The sequence below is a fragment of the Trichosurus vulpecula genome, chromosome 8 (assembly GCF_011100635.1).
Source record: "Trichosurus vulpecula isolate mTriVul1 chromosome 8, mTriVul1.pri, whole genome shotgun sequence".
Lineage (NCBI taxonomy): Eukaryota > Metazoa > Chordata > Mammalia > Diprotodontia > Phalangeridae > Trichosurus > Trichosurus vulpecula.
In genome coordinates, this window is record NC_050580.1 from 95,860,952 (window position 1) to 95,878,242 (window position 17,291).

Genomic DNA, 17,291 nt, shown 5'->3' on the forward strand with positions numbered 1-17,291 from the left:
GCTCAGCTCATTTCACTTCTTTGGGCCTTCCATTCCTAACCTATGATTTGTAAACTGAGGATTTTTTTTTTAACGTAGACGTTTTCACAGTGGGGAGTGGGATCGTAGATGCAGAGCTAAGAGAGCCTTGTTCAAACCCCTCATTTATCGTAGAGAACTCCATGGTCCCTTCGAGCGGCTGTAAATCCTTCCCACTGAAGTGCCGATTCCTTGGGGAGAGGATTTCGTTTTATGCTTTTTTTGTAGCGAGCACCTAGAAGGGCGCCCCACACAACAGATCCTAGAGTTAGGTTAGAAAGTACTTTGGAGAGATTAGTTCAGCTTCTCCCGGTATATGGAGGAGGAAACCGAGACCCGGAGAGAAGTGAATTCACCCAAGGTCAACCTAGGCAGGTACAAAGCGGCCAAGCTGGGATGTAGACCGAGGACATCTGACTCCACAATCAGGGCTCTGGGCAGTTTCCCAGACCACCTGGTTTAAAAAAAAGAAGTGCTTTCTAAACAGTCGGTTATTTCATTTAATTTGGTCTCCGCCTTGCCCCAAGACCCTTGTCCCTTTGTCCTCGTTTTTTGGGGGGGGAAGTTTCTGAAAATGCATCTATTTGCACAGAACCTTTGGGGCCCCACTCGGCCAAGAGAGGTCACCCACTTCGGCTCCCGGCTGAGTAAACACTCGGATTTTCCCAGGAGGAGCTTCCAACCTAAAGGTGGGGGGAGAAGGGAATAGTTTGTTTATATATTTTTTTAATAACACGCTGACCCACTTCCACCAGGTTCTGCTAATTTGGCTGCTTCTCTCAAGATCTACCCCAGAGAGGGACCGCTGGCACCCGGCGCTCCCTCGGCTGAGTGGAGGAGGAGGAGGAGGAAGAGGGAGGGAACAGCCGGGGGCGGGGGGTGGGGTGGGAGGGGGATGCGGAGCGAGGGAAACTCGACCTCCCGGAGGTGAGAAAGGTGTACGTCCTGCGCGCACGCGCGAAAAGGGGGCGGCTCCCTAGCGACGCCGGGGAACTAGCCCGTTCTTCGGGGCTGCCGACGCAACGTGCCGCTCATCCAATGAGCGCGGGCGGGAGGGAGGCAGCCTGCCCCGCTCCCTCCCCTCCCCTCCGTCCCTCCGCCCCCGCCGCGGCCACCCCCACCGCCAGCCCGGGGAGCCCGAAGGAAGACACCGGCCGCGGCCAGGGCTCGACCACCTTGGCCCGGGCCTGAGGACGAGGCCGGGGGAATCGATCGCCCCGACCACGACCCTTGCACGACGCCCGATGTCCACAAGATGGAGGCAGCGGGGGCGAGGGCGGCGTGAAGGAGGCGGCGGTGTCCGGGACCGGGCCGGAGCAGGTGCCTGGGCGGCGGCGGGATGGAGCTGCTCGTGATCATCGCGGTGTCGGCCCTCGTCGGCTCCTTCCTCACGCTCCTAGCCCAGTTCCTGCTGCTCTATCAAAGGGGTCCCGAGCAGCTGTACCGGCCGTCCGCCGCCGACTGGGGGATCGACTACGTCACCCCGGTGCCGGGCCTTCTCCTCCGCGACTACCTCTATGGCGGCAGCTCGGGCCGGTCGTCGAAGCCCCCTGAGGGCAGCAGCGGCGCCGGGAGCGGGAGCGGGAGCAGCGGCGGCGGCCCTGGCCCGAACTCGGTGGAGCCGCGCTCCGTGGAGACCTGCTACTTCCTCAACGCGATCATCCTGTTCCTGTTCCGGGAGCTGCGGGACACGGCCGTGGCCCGGCGCTGGATCACCAAGAAGATCAGGGTGGAGTTCGAGGAGCTGCTGCAGAGCAAGACTGCCGGCCGGCTGCTGGAGGGCCTGGGCCTGCGGGAAGTGTCCCTGGGCCACTCCATGCCCTACATCAAGACGATCCGCCTCCTGCAGCCGGTCGTGCCCTCGTTCGCGAGCGAAGCCGAGGTCATCGACGGCGCGGACGAGCTCCCGACCGCCAGCCCCGAGGAGCTCATCTTCGAGCTGGATGTGGAGTACAACGGGGGCTTCCACCTGGCCATAGACGTGGACCTGGTCTTCGGCAAGTCCGCCTACCTCTTTGTCAAGCTGTCCCACATGGTGGGGAAGATGCGGCTCGTCTTCACCCGTTTGCCCTTCACCCACTGGGCCTTCACGTTCGTGGAGGAGCCGGTGATGGACCTAGAGGTGCGCTCCCAGTTCGAGGGGCACCCCATGCCGCAGCTCACCTTCCTCATCGTTAACCAGCTCAAGAAGGTCCTCAGGCGCAAGCACACCTTACCCAACTACAAGATCAGGTGAGAAAGGGGTGGGCTGCGGGGGCTGGGAGGCAGGAGCATTGCCCTAGGGCACTTGGTCGGGGCAGCACGGATAATGAATGAATGAGTGCGTGCAGGTGTGCTGTAAGCTTGAAGGACATTGCACGGCCGCGTCCAGGGTTGTTTACAAACAAGTACAGGTAACAAGTACAGGCTCACCCATTGCAACGATAGACGTGCCCCTTGTTATGAGGGTGTTGCTTTGGGTATGGATGGAGACCGAATAGCTGCTATTGACGGGCTGTCCCGGCGCCGTAAGAGTTGGCTCTGGGTCTGCCCAGCAACTATTTCTGGATGTGGTCACTGCGTTGAGGACGGCAGTATCACCGGTTTTTGCATCACCTCATTTGGGAAATTGCACTAAGACAAGATTCCGGGTGTGAAAGACGTACCTAAGCGTAGGGTAACCGATTTGCACCCTGAGAGTATTTTGTAACTGCGTTTGAATCCTGCTGTGCTTTCACTTGTGGAAGGCAGTGCAGATAGCAGTTAAGGATGCAGTTTCCTTCCCTGCCCCCTCCAAAATTAATAAGAACCTTTGTAATCATCTTTCTTGTCCTCAGGTGTAGCTACTGTGTAAAATATGTGGGTCATCGTCCATAGCACCTCAAGAGCTAACTCTCTGCTGCTGATGTATATAATACACAAATATACGTACTGGGGCCAGCATACAGATAACCTTACTTTTGCACAATGACTTTAACTTTTCCAAGTTCATTTCTAGCTGTTGTCTCATTGCATGTGCAGAATGATCTCTTTGATTTCATCTTATTTCTCATTTGTGGCATTTTCTTTTAATAAACTTAAAGGGAATAATGTAGGGAAAGCATGTATGGGGATTAAATGCATGTCCCATGTGTTTACTCTGGGAAGATTACCTTTATTGGGTGGAATTCGAAGAGGCTTTTGATTTCATGTTAGTCATTCTTTTTTTTAAAAAAGTCATTTCTAAAGTTTGTTTTTATCTTCAACTCTTGAGCTTTGTACATAATTTTTTAAAATTATAGCATAGAATGCTAAAATAATGTGATAATAACATGCATCATAAGATCTTTGTGCAGCCTGTCCCCTGGGTAACAGCTCTCTTGACTCTGTCCAGAAATATGTAGGCACTTTGTCACCCGTGTTGTTTTTCAGTCATGTCCAACTCTCAGTGACCCCATTTTGGGGTTTTCTTGCAAAGATACTCTAGTGGTTTGTCATTTTCTTCTCTAGTTCATTTTACAGATGAGGAAACTGAGGCAAATGGGTTATTGACTTGTGCAGAGTCACACAGTATGTGTCTGAGGCAGGATTTGAACTGGGGTCTTCCTGACTCCAGGCCCAGTGCTCTAACCAGTATACCACCTAGCAGCCTGTTACCCATATTAGATCAGTTTTAGTAAACTGAACATCAGGATGGCAAAAATATAGTCAGATCTCTATTAGCTGTACTATTTAAAGGGACAATGGCACAGGTAATCTAGAACTTTCGTAGTGCTTTGGGATTTTTTTGGTAGGCAAATGTATTTTATGCTAATATTAAATTTTTTTCATTTTTAGAGCACACTAGTTGTCATCAGATTGAAAACATGAACATATGACAGATGATAGGTGGAATATAGTTTAGACTAAAGATTTACATAGAATTGACTAATTATGTTGTATTCTATATTAGCAGAATTCTATCATACTACACCCCTGAAGTAGAATAAATTCGAATAGATAGTTCCCAAAGGGTCCCTTTTCCGCCCATATGTACTTCCTACAAATCTTAATTCTTTAAAACTTCTGTTCTTTACTACTTTATGCTTTAATTGTGTACGTCACAAATTGGTTCTTTTGTTTAACATTAAGTTCTTCATCATGGAAAGTTGTAGCTCCTGAGTGAGTCTGAGCAAGATTTTGACAATCCAAAAGCAGTATAGTTTAGTAGACAGGGCGCTAGATTTGTAATCAGCATCAAGAGATATAGATTTGAGAGGAACCTTTGGGGTCATCTAGTCCAAACTCTCCCTCCCCTTCCTCATTTGCAGTTGAGTAAACTGAGGCCTAGAGAAGTTAATTTGTCCAAGACCTGGTTTTAATCTCTGGGCTGCTCGCTACTACCTACCTGTAATCTTACACTTGCCCTGAGACTCAGTTTTGTTATCTCTAAAATGAAATAGCTAGATTAACTCTGAGTTCCTTCCACCTCTCAAACCAGTGCTATCCTAAGAAGCAACTTTTACTTTTGTCTTCTTAGGATAGAAGTAGGCAAACTTTAACTTCAGGCAAATAAAGATTGCCTAACTAGGCCATTAGTTTTTTATTCTTTGCAAAATGGCATGTGGCAGAGATAAAGCCCACAAAGCTGATATAGTCTGACTAAGTCTGGCTTTTAGATAGGTCTCAAAGAAATTAGACAATTATGACTGGAAAGAGTAAGCAGTATAAGTTAGACACTATTTAAAGATTTCCTTCAATTCAGTGAACTTGTTTTAAACAAGAAGTATGCCATTTAAAATGGGGCAAAATTGCTCGAATACTTTTAATTTAAAAGTATCATTGAACAGCAGACCATTTGAACTGGCTGAGTACTTGGAGTTCTAAGATGAGCTAAAATATAGTACCTAAATAACATGATAATATGTGCTTTATAATTTAAAAGGAAACTCATTAGTTAAGTGCACAAATATTTGTTTTTAGGCAATAGCATAAGATAGATTTTCATTGAGTATATAGTCTGTGTTAACTGAAAATGTAAGGAAACTGGAATGGGCACTAACAGGAAGCTTGATTCTCCTACTTGATTCTCTTAAATACTGTTTTATTATTTGGTGGCTGCCATGTTAATCCTTATGATTTAAACATTGGACAGCTGCAGTTTCTAAATAGGTCTTGCTAATTCATCCATTTAGCTATCTAATCTACTTAGTCCAGTTAATAAAGGAGTTTGGACTTTAGAGAAGTCATCGAAGAGTTTTGAGCAGGGGGAATGAAGTGATCAGATCTGTTCATGAGCAACCTCTGATTTAGTAGTGATCCTTTTCAGAAAGTTCATTTGATAGTTTGAGAGGTCTGGAGGGTTTGAACAAGGGTGGTAGTGGAAATGGAAAAGAGATTTGAGAGAGATTACAGGCATTTTTTCCTCGAACTCTTTTACTTTAATAACAATAATACTAACAAACTTATTCAGTGCCATAAAATTTACAACCTGCTTTTCCTACAGCAGCTGTGTTGAGAGGTACATATTAGAGGTCCCTCTTTTGTAAATGAAGGTTAGGGCTAGATGATTTCTTCAGTTTCCTCACAGCTTTAGATGTTTGGTATTCCCATTTTACAGAAGAGGCCACTGAAGTCCAGGGAGGTTAAGCCACCTTGTCTAGGATCACAAGTTCATCACAGAGTGGAGAGAGTTTGGTACTGAGGTGGGCAGAGCACTGGACCTGGACGGAGTTGGGGAGACATGAACTAAAGTCTGGCCTCAGATATTTGTTTATTAGTTATATATCCCTGGGCAAGTCATTTAACCTCTGTTTGCCTTAGTTTCCTCATCTGTAAAATGGGGATAGTAACAGTATCTACCTAATCAACTGAGATAATAGTTGTAAAGCACCTGGCACATAGACAGTATATTAATGCTTACCCTGCCTTCTCCCCCCAAGTATCAGAGCTAGAATTTGAGCTCATATCTTTGAACTCCACAAACAATGAATGTGTTCTTTTGCACTGTATTACTTTTTTTACTCAATAAATTGCTCTGTACTTGTGAGAATTTTTCAAATGTTAATTGTGATAGGAAAAACATTGTAGTTCTCCATAAAAGGACAATATGTTAATGAGTTGAATTAATTTAGTTCCCCCTAATCATTATCTATTCTCTCTGTCTCTTTCCCTCTCCTTTTTCTCCCTCCCTCCCTTTCTTCTTCCTCTCACCACCTCCCTCCATTTACATACTCATTTATTTACATAAGCATTCATGAAGAGTCTGTAGCATAGAGGACGGAAGTTCAAATTTCACGCCCATCACTTACTAGATATGTGACTATAGGCACAATGGGGATAATATCTGTATTGCTTACTTCACAGGGTTGTGAAGAAAGTGCTTTGATCAGTCTGTTAGTAAACATTTATTAAGCACCTCCTATATGCTGGGCACCATGCTAAGCATTGTGGATACAAAAAGAAGCAAAAGACAATCCCTGCCTTCAGGGATCTTACTGTCTCATGGGGTAGACAACATACAAACATATACAGAGCAGTCTATGTACAAGATAAATGGGAGATAATTAACAGAAGAAAGGCACTGGATTAAGAAGGGTTAGGGAAGGCTTCCTGTAAAAAGTGGGATTTTAGTTGGAACTTAAAGGAAGCCAGGCAGGTGACTAGGGAGAGTGTTCTAGACATAGGGGATAGCTAGAAATAATTCCCAGAGCAGAGAGATGGAGTGTCTTGTTCATGGAACAGCCAGGATGCCAGTATCATTGGATCAAAGGATATGTGTCAGGGAGTAAGGTTTAAGAAGATGGAACGGTGGGAGGGGGCTAGGTTATGAAGGGTTTGAATGCCAAAAAGTATTTTGTATTTTCTCCTGGAAGCCGTAGAAAGCCACTGGAGTGATTGAGTAGGGAATGTACCTGAGCTTTAGGTGAATCACTTTAGCGGCTGCACAGAGGGTGGATTAGAGTAAGGAGAGACTTGACAGGCTGACCCAGTAATTCAGGTATGAGGTGATAGAAGGCTCACACTGGAGTGGTGACAGTGTCAGAAGAGAGAATGGGGCTGTATTCAAGAGATGTTGCAAAAGTGAAACAGTCAGGCCTTGGCAACAGAGTGGATATGAGTGATGAGGAATCCAAGATGGCTCCTTGGTTAGGCTGAGGGAGGATGGTGTTGCCTTCTACCGTAATAGGATAGGTAGGAGGTGGGGGGGTGGTGCAGAGTAAAGAGTTCAGTTTGGGACATGATGAGTTTAAGATACCTACTGAACATCTGGTTGGATATTCAAGGAGTTTGGAGGTCAGCTGGAGAGTTTGAGGCAGGATAGGTTTGAGCATCATCAACATAGAGATGGTAATTAAATCTGTGGTAGCTGATGAGATCACCAACTTCTGTAGTACAGAGGGAAAAGAGAAGAGGACGCAAGACACAACCCTGAGGAACACTATGGTTTCACCAGACTTGAAGGCCTAGATGATGTTTCAAAGGGACCTAAATTAAATTTAAAGTGGAAAGCTTCTTGCACAGAAGATGTCCTCTTTTTTTCCCCTGTATTACAAGGTGGCTTTTGAGCTTATCATCAAGTGGGATTTTGAAAGATTGAGATACCATGGAAGACATTCTGGGCAGAGGGAAAAGCATAAGCAAAAGTGCTTAGATTGGAACATGAAGGGCATGTTTTGAGCTATTGGGGCTATGTGGCAAAGGACTTCAAAAGTGAAGCTTGGTAGTTTGGACTTCAGGTAGACTGTGAGCACTTGTGGAAGATTTTTGATCAGGGAAGTGAACAGTAGAACTCTGTTTTAGGAAGATTAATCTGGCATTAGGATTTAGGATGGGTTGGAAGACCAAAGTGATCGGTAATTTCATTCACTGAGTGTTTTGGTTTAACTCTGAGAAACTTCCTCTTCTGGAGGGACTTTTCCTTAAAACCCCCCAGGGCAGATCTAAGATAAGGTATAGATCATATATTTACTTTCTGGCCACTTTCCTTCTCTTTTCTCCATATATAATACTTTTTTAAAAAGTATAGTGTATACATATACATATACATATATATATATATATACACACATATATGTCTTTGCTTAGGTTAGAATATACTAAAATAATTACATCAAATTCAAATTCCTGGTTATCAAGATAGCATGATAACCTTCTTTCCCTCCTATCTAACCAGTCCCCTCCACACATGCACATTTGATACGTAAAGACAAACTCTATTCATAAATGTATCGTCAATCAAAATAAGTCTCCACTTTGGCCACGTCCAAAAAAAAATTTGTGTTATTCTGTACTCTGAGTCATTCACCTCTCTATAAAGAGTTGGATAGCATGTTTCATTACCCTCTGGAATCGTGGTTTTTTTGGTTAAGCTGTTAAGAATTCCTAATTCTTTCAAAGTTGTTTGCCTTTACCATATTGCTGTCATTATATAAATTGCTCTCCTAGTTCTGTTCACTCGGCATCAGATCATAGAAGTCTTCTCAAGTTTCTCTGAAATCATCTCTCTTTCATCATTTATTACAACACAATAATATTCCATTACATTTATCTACCATAATTTATTTATCCACCATAATTTATTTATCCATTCCCCAGTTTTTGACTACCCCTCAGATTCCCATTCTTTGTCACTTCAGACAGATCTATAAATATATTTATATATCCTTAGACTTTGTTTTGTCTAAGACTGACCTCTTCCTTAATCTACCCTCTCTCTAATCCCTCCTTCTCCCCTTTCCCTGTTGAATGAAATCTATTACTGTACCCAAGTCTTTGCATGAGTATGTGTATGTATGTATTCCATTCTTTCCTTTAACCAGTTCATTTGAGAATGAGGTTGAAGTGTCAGCTGCTTCCCCCCTCCTTCTTTGTATAAATGTCTACTTGTGTATCTTAATTATATGAAATAATTTTCCCTAATCTCCTCCCACCCCCAAATCTCTCCTCCCCCCCTTAATCCTTTTCTCCTCTCTTTGCATTCTTAAGATCAAGACATAACAGAACCAGTCCTTGGTAGCTGACAGGCTTTTATCTAATTAGCATCTTTCTATGACACCTGATTATAATAGGACTCAGAGGGGGCATGCATATTATGTCCATTTTTCCTCATGTAGAATTATATCTAGTTTTGCTGGATAAGTTATTCTTGGCTGTAAGCCTATATACCCTTTGCCTTCTGTAATATTGTACTTCAAGCTCTCTTTACTCCTTTATAGTGGTGGCTCCTAAATTGTGTGTGTTCCTGACTGTAGCTCTTTGGCACTTGAATTCTTTTTTTCTGGATGCTTGCAGTATTTTTTCTTTGACCTGAAAGCTCTGGATTTGGGCTGTAACATTTCTGGGAGCTTTAATTTGCGGGTTTCTCCCAGAGGGTGATTGGAGGATTCTTTCTTTTTCAACTTTGTCCTCAGGTTCTCAGAAATCTGGACAGTTCTTTTAAGATCCAGAAATAGGATGTCTGTTTGTTTTTTTGGTCATGATGTTCTGATGCTCCAGTGATAATTTTTTTCTTCCAGGTTATTTGCTTTTGCTCTTTGATCCCTGACACTTTCTAATATTCTTTCAGTCTTTTGACCTTGTTTCGATATTTCTTGTCATTTCATGTAGTCATTGGCATCTATTTTTTCCATTCTAATTTTCGGGGAGTGTATTGCTTGGGCAAGATTTTTATTTCTTTTTCCGACTGTGTTGGTAAGCAAAATGAGCTCTTAGCACTCAGTTCAACCAAGTGACCTTGAAGAGTTTGGCTTTTGTTTCCTTTGATTAATTCAGTGTATTTCATTGAGTCTTACTAGGTGCTAAGCCCCAGGCCCAAAACCCTATTAGGTACTAAGCCTAGGTGGGTGTGAAGCTCCCAGGGTACTAAGGGGAGAGGCTAACTCAAGAGCCAAGCATAGGAGCCTAAGTTCTGGTCATTCAGATGACGTTTGATGACGTCCAAAATGGCATAAGAAGAGAAGACGAGCCATTTGTGCAGGGCTCTCACTCTTGGTGGTGTGGAGACTCAGGGCAGCTGTAGCTAAGAGCCCTCTAACTCGTAAACCCGGATGCTGGGACTTTGTTAAACTCTGGTAACTATTGGTATTTGAATCAGACAAGGTCTGTCTGTCGATGTTTGTAATTTGTTTGTATTTGCTCTGAAGTTCAGGGTGCTGGCTTTTCCCCCTGAACTAAGTGAATGGTATTTGTATGCTGAATTAAAGTAAACTTGTCAACCCCTTAATGTTGCTTTCCTTACTAAAGCAGATCAAAAGAACCTGGGCTTTTGAAGCGTTCTGGTAGCATGCTTGTTGTTGGGCTTGTGTTGGTCCTTCACCCCCACAACAGCTGCTAGCCAGATTGTTGAAACACCGACCTGTAAATTTCTTTTCCCGTTCTTTCTTCCATAGTAATCATTTCTGATTTTTCCCTCAAGTGTTCTCATTTCATTTGTAAAAACCACTTTAGCTCTTTTTAAAAAAAAAAAAATTCTTGCTTCATCTCTTCTAGGAATTCAGTTGAGTGTGTGCTCCAGCTCTGTTTTCCTCTGAGGCATTGCTTATAGGTGTTTTGGAGATGTTCTCTTCCTCTGCATTTGTGTCTTAAGCATTACTGCCACCATAATAGGTCATTATGATGGGGCTCTTTTTTTTGTTTGCCCATTCTTCTAACTTACTTCCTGACTTCAGACTTGATATTTGGCTTAGACTCTGCCACACTTCTAGAAGGAAGGTCTAGGCTGGTCCTGTTTCTGCTGTTCCTATTTCATCATGGAACACCCTTGGGATGCCTTTGCTTAGTTGGGTTTCATACTCAGCTATCTCCATGCAGCGGAATCTTTTCTCTTCACTGTTTAATCAAAGTCCTTTTATAAGACAATAGTGCTTATACTTTTCAGCCATTCTTCCTGAGAAAATTTTATAAAGAAATTCATATTCTAAATTATGATGGTTTTGGCTGCTGTATCTATTCACTTTGCAGACAGGTCAGGAGTATGCTGAAAGAGGTAGTGTTCACACTCTTGATCTTATGACAGTTGATTTATATTGGTTAAATTTTTATATGAAATTGTTGTAATATTGATGTCCTTTTCTCTATCCATTTTCCATGTTTGGTATCAATAACGTGCTTTAATAGGTCATGTTGGAATTTTAATTGGAATTTTAAATGTCTTTTTCTTTTCTAGCTTTATATTGATTTTGGTCTTTGCTTCATTGGTCAGTAAAGATTTATTAAGTGCATGCCATGTGCTGGGTACTGTGTTAAGCACTGGGGATACAGAAGGGAAAAGACAGTCCTAGTTCTCAAGGAGCTCACAGTCTAATGAAGAAAACAACAAGCAGACAACTATGTACAAACAAGCTATGAATAGAATAAATAGGAAATAACCAGCAAAGGAAGGGACCAGAATTAAAGATGGTTGGGAAAGGCTTCCTGCAAGAAGTGGAATTTTAGCTGAGACTTGAAGGAAGCCGGGAGGTTGACATGAGGGGGGAGAGAGTTCCAGGCATGGTGGGCTGCCAGTGAGAATCCCTAGAGTCAGGAGATGTGTGAAGAACAGCAAAGAGGCCAGCATCATTGGATCACAGAATATGTGGAGGGAGGGTTAAGGTATAAGAAGACTAGAAAGGAGAAGAGGGCTAGGTTGTGAAGGACTTTAAAAACCAAACAGGATTTTATATTTAAACCTATAGGTGATAAGGAGCCACTGAAGTTTTATTGAATGGGGTGGGGGCTGATATGGTTAGACTTGCACTTTAGGAAGCTGGCTTTGACAGCTGCATGATGGACTGGAGTGGGGTGGGGGTGGACTGGAGCGGGTTGGTCTCCCTGTTTATGTACAGAGGAGCTAACCAATAGGCAGAAGCAGTAGTGTAGGCATGAGGTGATGAGGACCTGTCCTGGGATGGTGGCAGTGTGAAAGGGGAGAAGGGGGTATATAATACGAAAGATTTTATGAAGATGGGAAATGATAGGACCTGACTGTTGATTGTCTGAGGGGGAAGAGGGGGAAAGGTGAGAGTGAGGAGGCAAGGATGACACTTAAGTTGAAAACCTTGGGTAACTGAGAAGATGATGGTACCTTTGACAATAATAGAAAAGTTAGAAAGAAAGGAAGGTTTGAGAGGAATGATGCATCCATTTTGGATATTGTGAGTTTTAGATGTTTATAGGCTATTCAGTTAGAGATGTTTAATGGGTAATTGGAGATGGGAGACTGGAAGTTGGGAGAGAGTTAGAGGTGGATAAGGAGATCTGAGAGTCATGAGTATAGAGATAATAATTGAATTCATGGAATCTGAGGTCACCAAGTAAAATAATTTAGAGGGAGAAAAGGAGAGGGCAAGGGCTGAGTCCTGTAGGACACCCATGGTTAGTAGGCATGACTTAAATGAACAAAGGAGTCTGAAAAGGAATTGTAAGATAGGTAGGAAGAGAACCAGGAGAGAGTAGTTTCCTGAAAAGCTAGAGAGAAGAGAGTGTCAAGGAGAGGGTGATTGACAGCGTCAGTCTTCAGAGAGGTACAGAAGGATGAAGATTGGGAATTTTAGATTTGGCAGTTAAGGGATCTGGCAGACTGACAAAGGATTATGACACAAAACAGGTCAAGAACTGATCCTTACCATAATCATTTCAGGGTATGGAGTCTTTCCTGGGCTGACCAGGCCTTTCCTTTCAGAAACTGGTAGACCTTCGATGGTTTTCAAGAGATTTCAGTGTAAGACATTGTTTTAAAATTGATAGCTAAAGAAAGACTTGATAAAATGTTTCATTTGGCATCAGGGACTTCAGACTAAAGGATTATCTCAATATTCTTTTATAATATATTGCTTTAAGAGGAAGGAGGGATGGTGGCATTAAGACAGTTTCATACTTTGTAAAGTACTAAATTGAAAAATGGCTTACTGACTGCCTTGCTTCTCTGCCTTGGTAATGGGAAGTTTGTTTCATTGTCAGTGTTGCAGGATCAAGATTATATATTGCACTTTACTCAGAATTCAGGTTCCTTTTGTTTCTAATTTACATTGTTGGCAGCATTGTGTTTATTGTTCTGGTTCTTATTTCACTCTTACCAATTCATACAAATTGGCACATGGTTTAATACTACTTTATTACCTTGCCCATTTCAAAGGTCATTCATGTCCTTCTCAACTCTTTATTATCATAAAAATGATAGGACTCTTTTTGGAATGGTCTGTCTTTCCCTTCAAGGTTACCTTGTATATGGTTCGTATTTTCATTTTATGTAAACTTGTTGTTTATATAGTCTCCCTTATTATAATCTCCTTGAGGTACCTTTTGTCACTATGGCCTCAGCATTTAGCGCAGGGCCTGGTAGGAAGTAGATGTTGAATCTGCTGATTGATTGACATTGGAACCTTTTTTTCTGTCTTTAACTTCCTTGGGTTACATATCCAGTAGTGTGTTTTCTGAGTTGAAGAGTATGAACATCCTAATCACATTTCTTGTGTAATTCCAGTTATTTCTCAGAATGGTTTAATCAGTTCATAGATCTACCAACAGTATATCAGTGTACCTGTCTCCCTAAGTCCTTCCAACAGTGATTATTTCCATGATACCTCAGAACTGTTTTAATTCACTTTTTCCTTAGTGATTTGAAATAAGTTTTCATATATGGTTATTAATCCCATTTCTTTTTGAAAAAGTGTTCATGTACTTTACTCCTTATCTATTGGGAAATAGCTTTGGTCTTATATATTTTGGTTATCAGACTTGTATCAGTAATATTCCATACAAAATTGTTTTTCCCTTTTGATTTTCCTTTATCTGCATTGATTTTGCAAAAGCTTTTTAATAGTATGTAATTGGTACAATCTGTTTTTCTTCTTATAATCATTTCTTTCTGGAAAAGATTCCTTGTTTGGTTAAGAATTATTCCCCCAACTATAGGTACTTCTTTCTATTCTTCTGTATTTTTTTTTAATGATATTACTTTAAAAAAATTGGGTAAAGTATCCATTTAGAACTTGTAGTATGTTGTGTCAGATGCTGGTTTGAACCTAATTTTTGCTAATCTGCTTTCTAGTTTCCCAGCAGTTTTTCTTGTCAAAAAGGGAATCCTTCCTTCAAATAATATATGTTGGATTTATCAAATATATTCTTCATTATCTAGTCTGTTGCACTGATCTACTTTTCTATTCTTTAAGCTGGTAGTAAATAATTTTGATGATTACTACTTTATAATATAGTTTGAGGTCCGACAGTGTTATGGATTCTTGATTCCTTTTTTTTCCCCTTTTATTTCTCTTGCATTTCCAAACCTTTTGTTTTCTCCAGTTGAATTTTGTTCTGATTAGTCCTATAAAATATCCTTTTGGTAATTTGATTGATAGAGAACTAAATCTGGCAATTAATTGAGCACTCTATCAAGTTATTTGTCATCACTTATTTCAGAACAAGAAGTTTTGTGGTTGTATTTTTATTTCGTGTAAATCCTACATTTATCTTGATAGACTACTTCCAAGATGAATTTGTAGTTATTTTGAATGTGATTTCTCTCATTACCATTTCCTCCTAGAATGCAATTTCCAAAAATTCCACAAATGCAAAAATTGATTTGTGTATTTATTTTGAATCTTCCCACTTTATTGAAGCTGTAAATCATTTTAATTAATTTCTTCTCTTATTTTTTTAAAAAAAATAAAGTATCATTTAGATAAGAGATAATTTTGTATCCTCTTTGTTTAGGCCTGTACTTTTAATTTCATATTCTCATCTTAGGACTGGCTAGCTATAGTTAGTATTTCCAGTAAATGTCAAATAACATTGGAATGGGGACATTCTACCTTTAGCGCTATTTTTCTTGAGAAAGCTTCTAGTGTTTGTCTATTGCAAATAAATTCACTCTTTAGAAATATATTTTTGGTCATATTAAGGACCTTGACATACCTGTGTTTTTTAGGGTTTCTAACATTTATAGATATTAGATCTATTTTGTCAAAGGCTTCTTCTTCATATGTTGCTATAAACAACTTGTTCTTTATGAAGTTTTGTCTTTTGCATATCATTTCTTCCCTTTGTTCATGGTCACCAAAAATATATCCCTGCTAAATTCATTGGTTTGTAGTTTGTATATATCTACCCCCCCACCCCAGAAATTTTCCCATTTGTAAACATCAAGGCATTTGTCCTTCCTTTTCACTTTCTTAAAATCTTTCAAACATTACTTTAACTGCAGTAATAAACATTTGTTTGTCTGGAACTCATTGACTGCATCTAACTATTGAATTTAATGTTTCCTTGCTTATCTTGGATTTCTGTTTCCTGTGAAACATTTTTCCAGGCATTCTCTTTAGAACAAAAAACAAAAGCAAAATAAGTTTTAAGCATTTCAGCTTTCTCACCATGGTCCAATTATCATCATCTCATTCCCTCCTGAGTTGTAATCCTATCCCTTCTTTGATCCTCTTCTTGCCTCCAAAATAGCTTTAAAAACAAAAACAAAAACATTTTAATGTGCTCATCTCTTAGGGTTTCCTCAGCCTTAGCTCATTCTAGGCTTCAGCTTTCCTGACAGTGTTCTTAAAGGATATCTCTACAGTGTGGTATTTATCTTCAGTCACTTACCCTTGTATCTGGACATCTCTCCCTGTCTTTTTATTTCTAGTTGGTCAGTGAGTTTCATGTGTAACCATATCAATTTCTTTATATATTCCCTCTAATTCACTTTGGAATGGTTTCTTTTTCTGTTTTCAGAATTGTGTTTCTGAGAACTCCCACCCTTCTTGAATAACTTGCTCTATAAAACATTAAGTTTTTGAATCATACCTATCCTTTCCCTATGATATCTGCCCTCCTTAAATCTACATATTGTGTTGAGCTTAAAGCTGTGCCCAGCTTTCCATTCCTTCTCTATCATGTTATTCCTGCTTAGTTCTTCCTCAGTGGTCAGAATTAGCTCTGAATAGTAACCTCACTGATATGTCCAATTTTTGAAGAATGAAGTTGTCATTTGGGCAAGTCACAAATTTATCAGATTCTCTGCTGTTGGCAGAGAGACTACTCCAGAATGTGTCTAGAAGGTTGACATCTATTACTATAACATACTTTGTGTTAGGTTTGTGATTTATTTTTTGATTTACATATAATTCCTCCTTTTTTCTATATGATCTTTAACACAACCTGAGACAATACTGATTCTGAGGTTGGTCCCAGTAATCTCCACATGTGTCGCCCCTCAGGTTCCTAGATTTCCTTAAACAGTGTATCTTTCTCATATACAATGTAATTCTGCCACTCATTTTTTTAATCTTTTTGTATCCTTTTGAATTAATGTGCCCTTCTATTATCTTAAACGGTCATGAGACCAGTCATGGCTTCCATCCCACCAAATCACAGCAGTACCTATGAGAACAAATTTGTCTAGTTCACCTTGTTTACTACCTGTCTATTGTATATTTTTGTAGAGGCCTCTAATATGATAGATTCTATTGCTAGTTTTCTTTGATGTCGTCTCCCATGAATCACTGGTGTATGCTTTGTTGTGCCTGCTACTTTTTGGCATTAGGCTTGGCGATTTCCTTCTCTTTTGAGTGTAAAACCTTTTTCATCAATTTTAAAATTTATTTTAACCTATGATCTAATTTTGTTTTTTTGGTTCTTGGTTTGTTTGGGGGGGGGGGGGCTTTTCTTTTCTTTTTTTTTGCAAATTGCTCTACTGTCATTGACCCATTTTATTCTTTTTGAATAATATTTACCCTTCCCTAGTATTGTTTTGCAGTTCTGCAATGTACAATAATTTGTGTTCTATTCTTGTTTGCGCAAGCTTGAATTTCTTATTTTAAGATGTTTACATTTGCATTGAAGTTATGGAATCTAGATATTTGTAAATAGAATATAACATATTGATACAATTACACACTCTAGATTTGTATTGTAGGTTAAAAGAAACAGTTGTTAAGGGAAGGAGAAAAGGATTGTTGTAAAAATGAATTGTATTTTCCTAAAAGATCTGTGTTATGTTTTTATTTCCAAAAAAATCATAACTGACTAAAATGTCATAAAAAATTTAAAACAATACAGTACTATTCTAAACCCTCTCAAATAATAATAGCTTACATTTTTAAAAACAGTTTTTATTGATTGTTGCTTTTACATTGTCTTGATTTCCCCTTGGTATCCTTCTTACTTCCTATCAGAGAACCATCCCTTACAAAAAACAAATTTAACGAAAAATAAGAGGGAATAAATAAACAAAGCTGAAAGACACAATTCCCCCCACCCCCCGTGACATCATATATAGAGCTTTATACTCATGTACTCCTCATGCGTGTACATGATTTGGGGTGGGTGTCTTATGTCCCTTTTTTGGAACCAAGCTTAGTTTTTCTCAT

At 40.5% G+C, this 17,291-nt stretch overlaps 1 protein-coding gene across 2 annotated transcripts in view; it reads left to right on the forward strand.

Moving 5' to 3' along the window:
• The first annotated feature begins 1,051 nt into the window (after window positions 1-1,051).
• PDZD8 (PDZ domain containing 8) overlaps window positions 1,052-17,291 on the forward strand; it is a 105,674-nt gene continuing 89,434 nt past the window's right edge. Inside the window, exon 1 of one of the 2 annotated variants that reach the window (XM_036737160.1) lies at window positions 1,052-2,250. In XM_036737160.1, the coding sequence (XP_036593055.1) occupies window positions 1,358-2,250 (893 nt within the window). In that variant the 5' untranslated portion in view covers window positions 1,052-1,357. The remainder of the gene's footprint in view (window positions 2,251-17,291) is intronic. The other variant, XM_036737161.1, reaches the window with a different exon arrangement.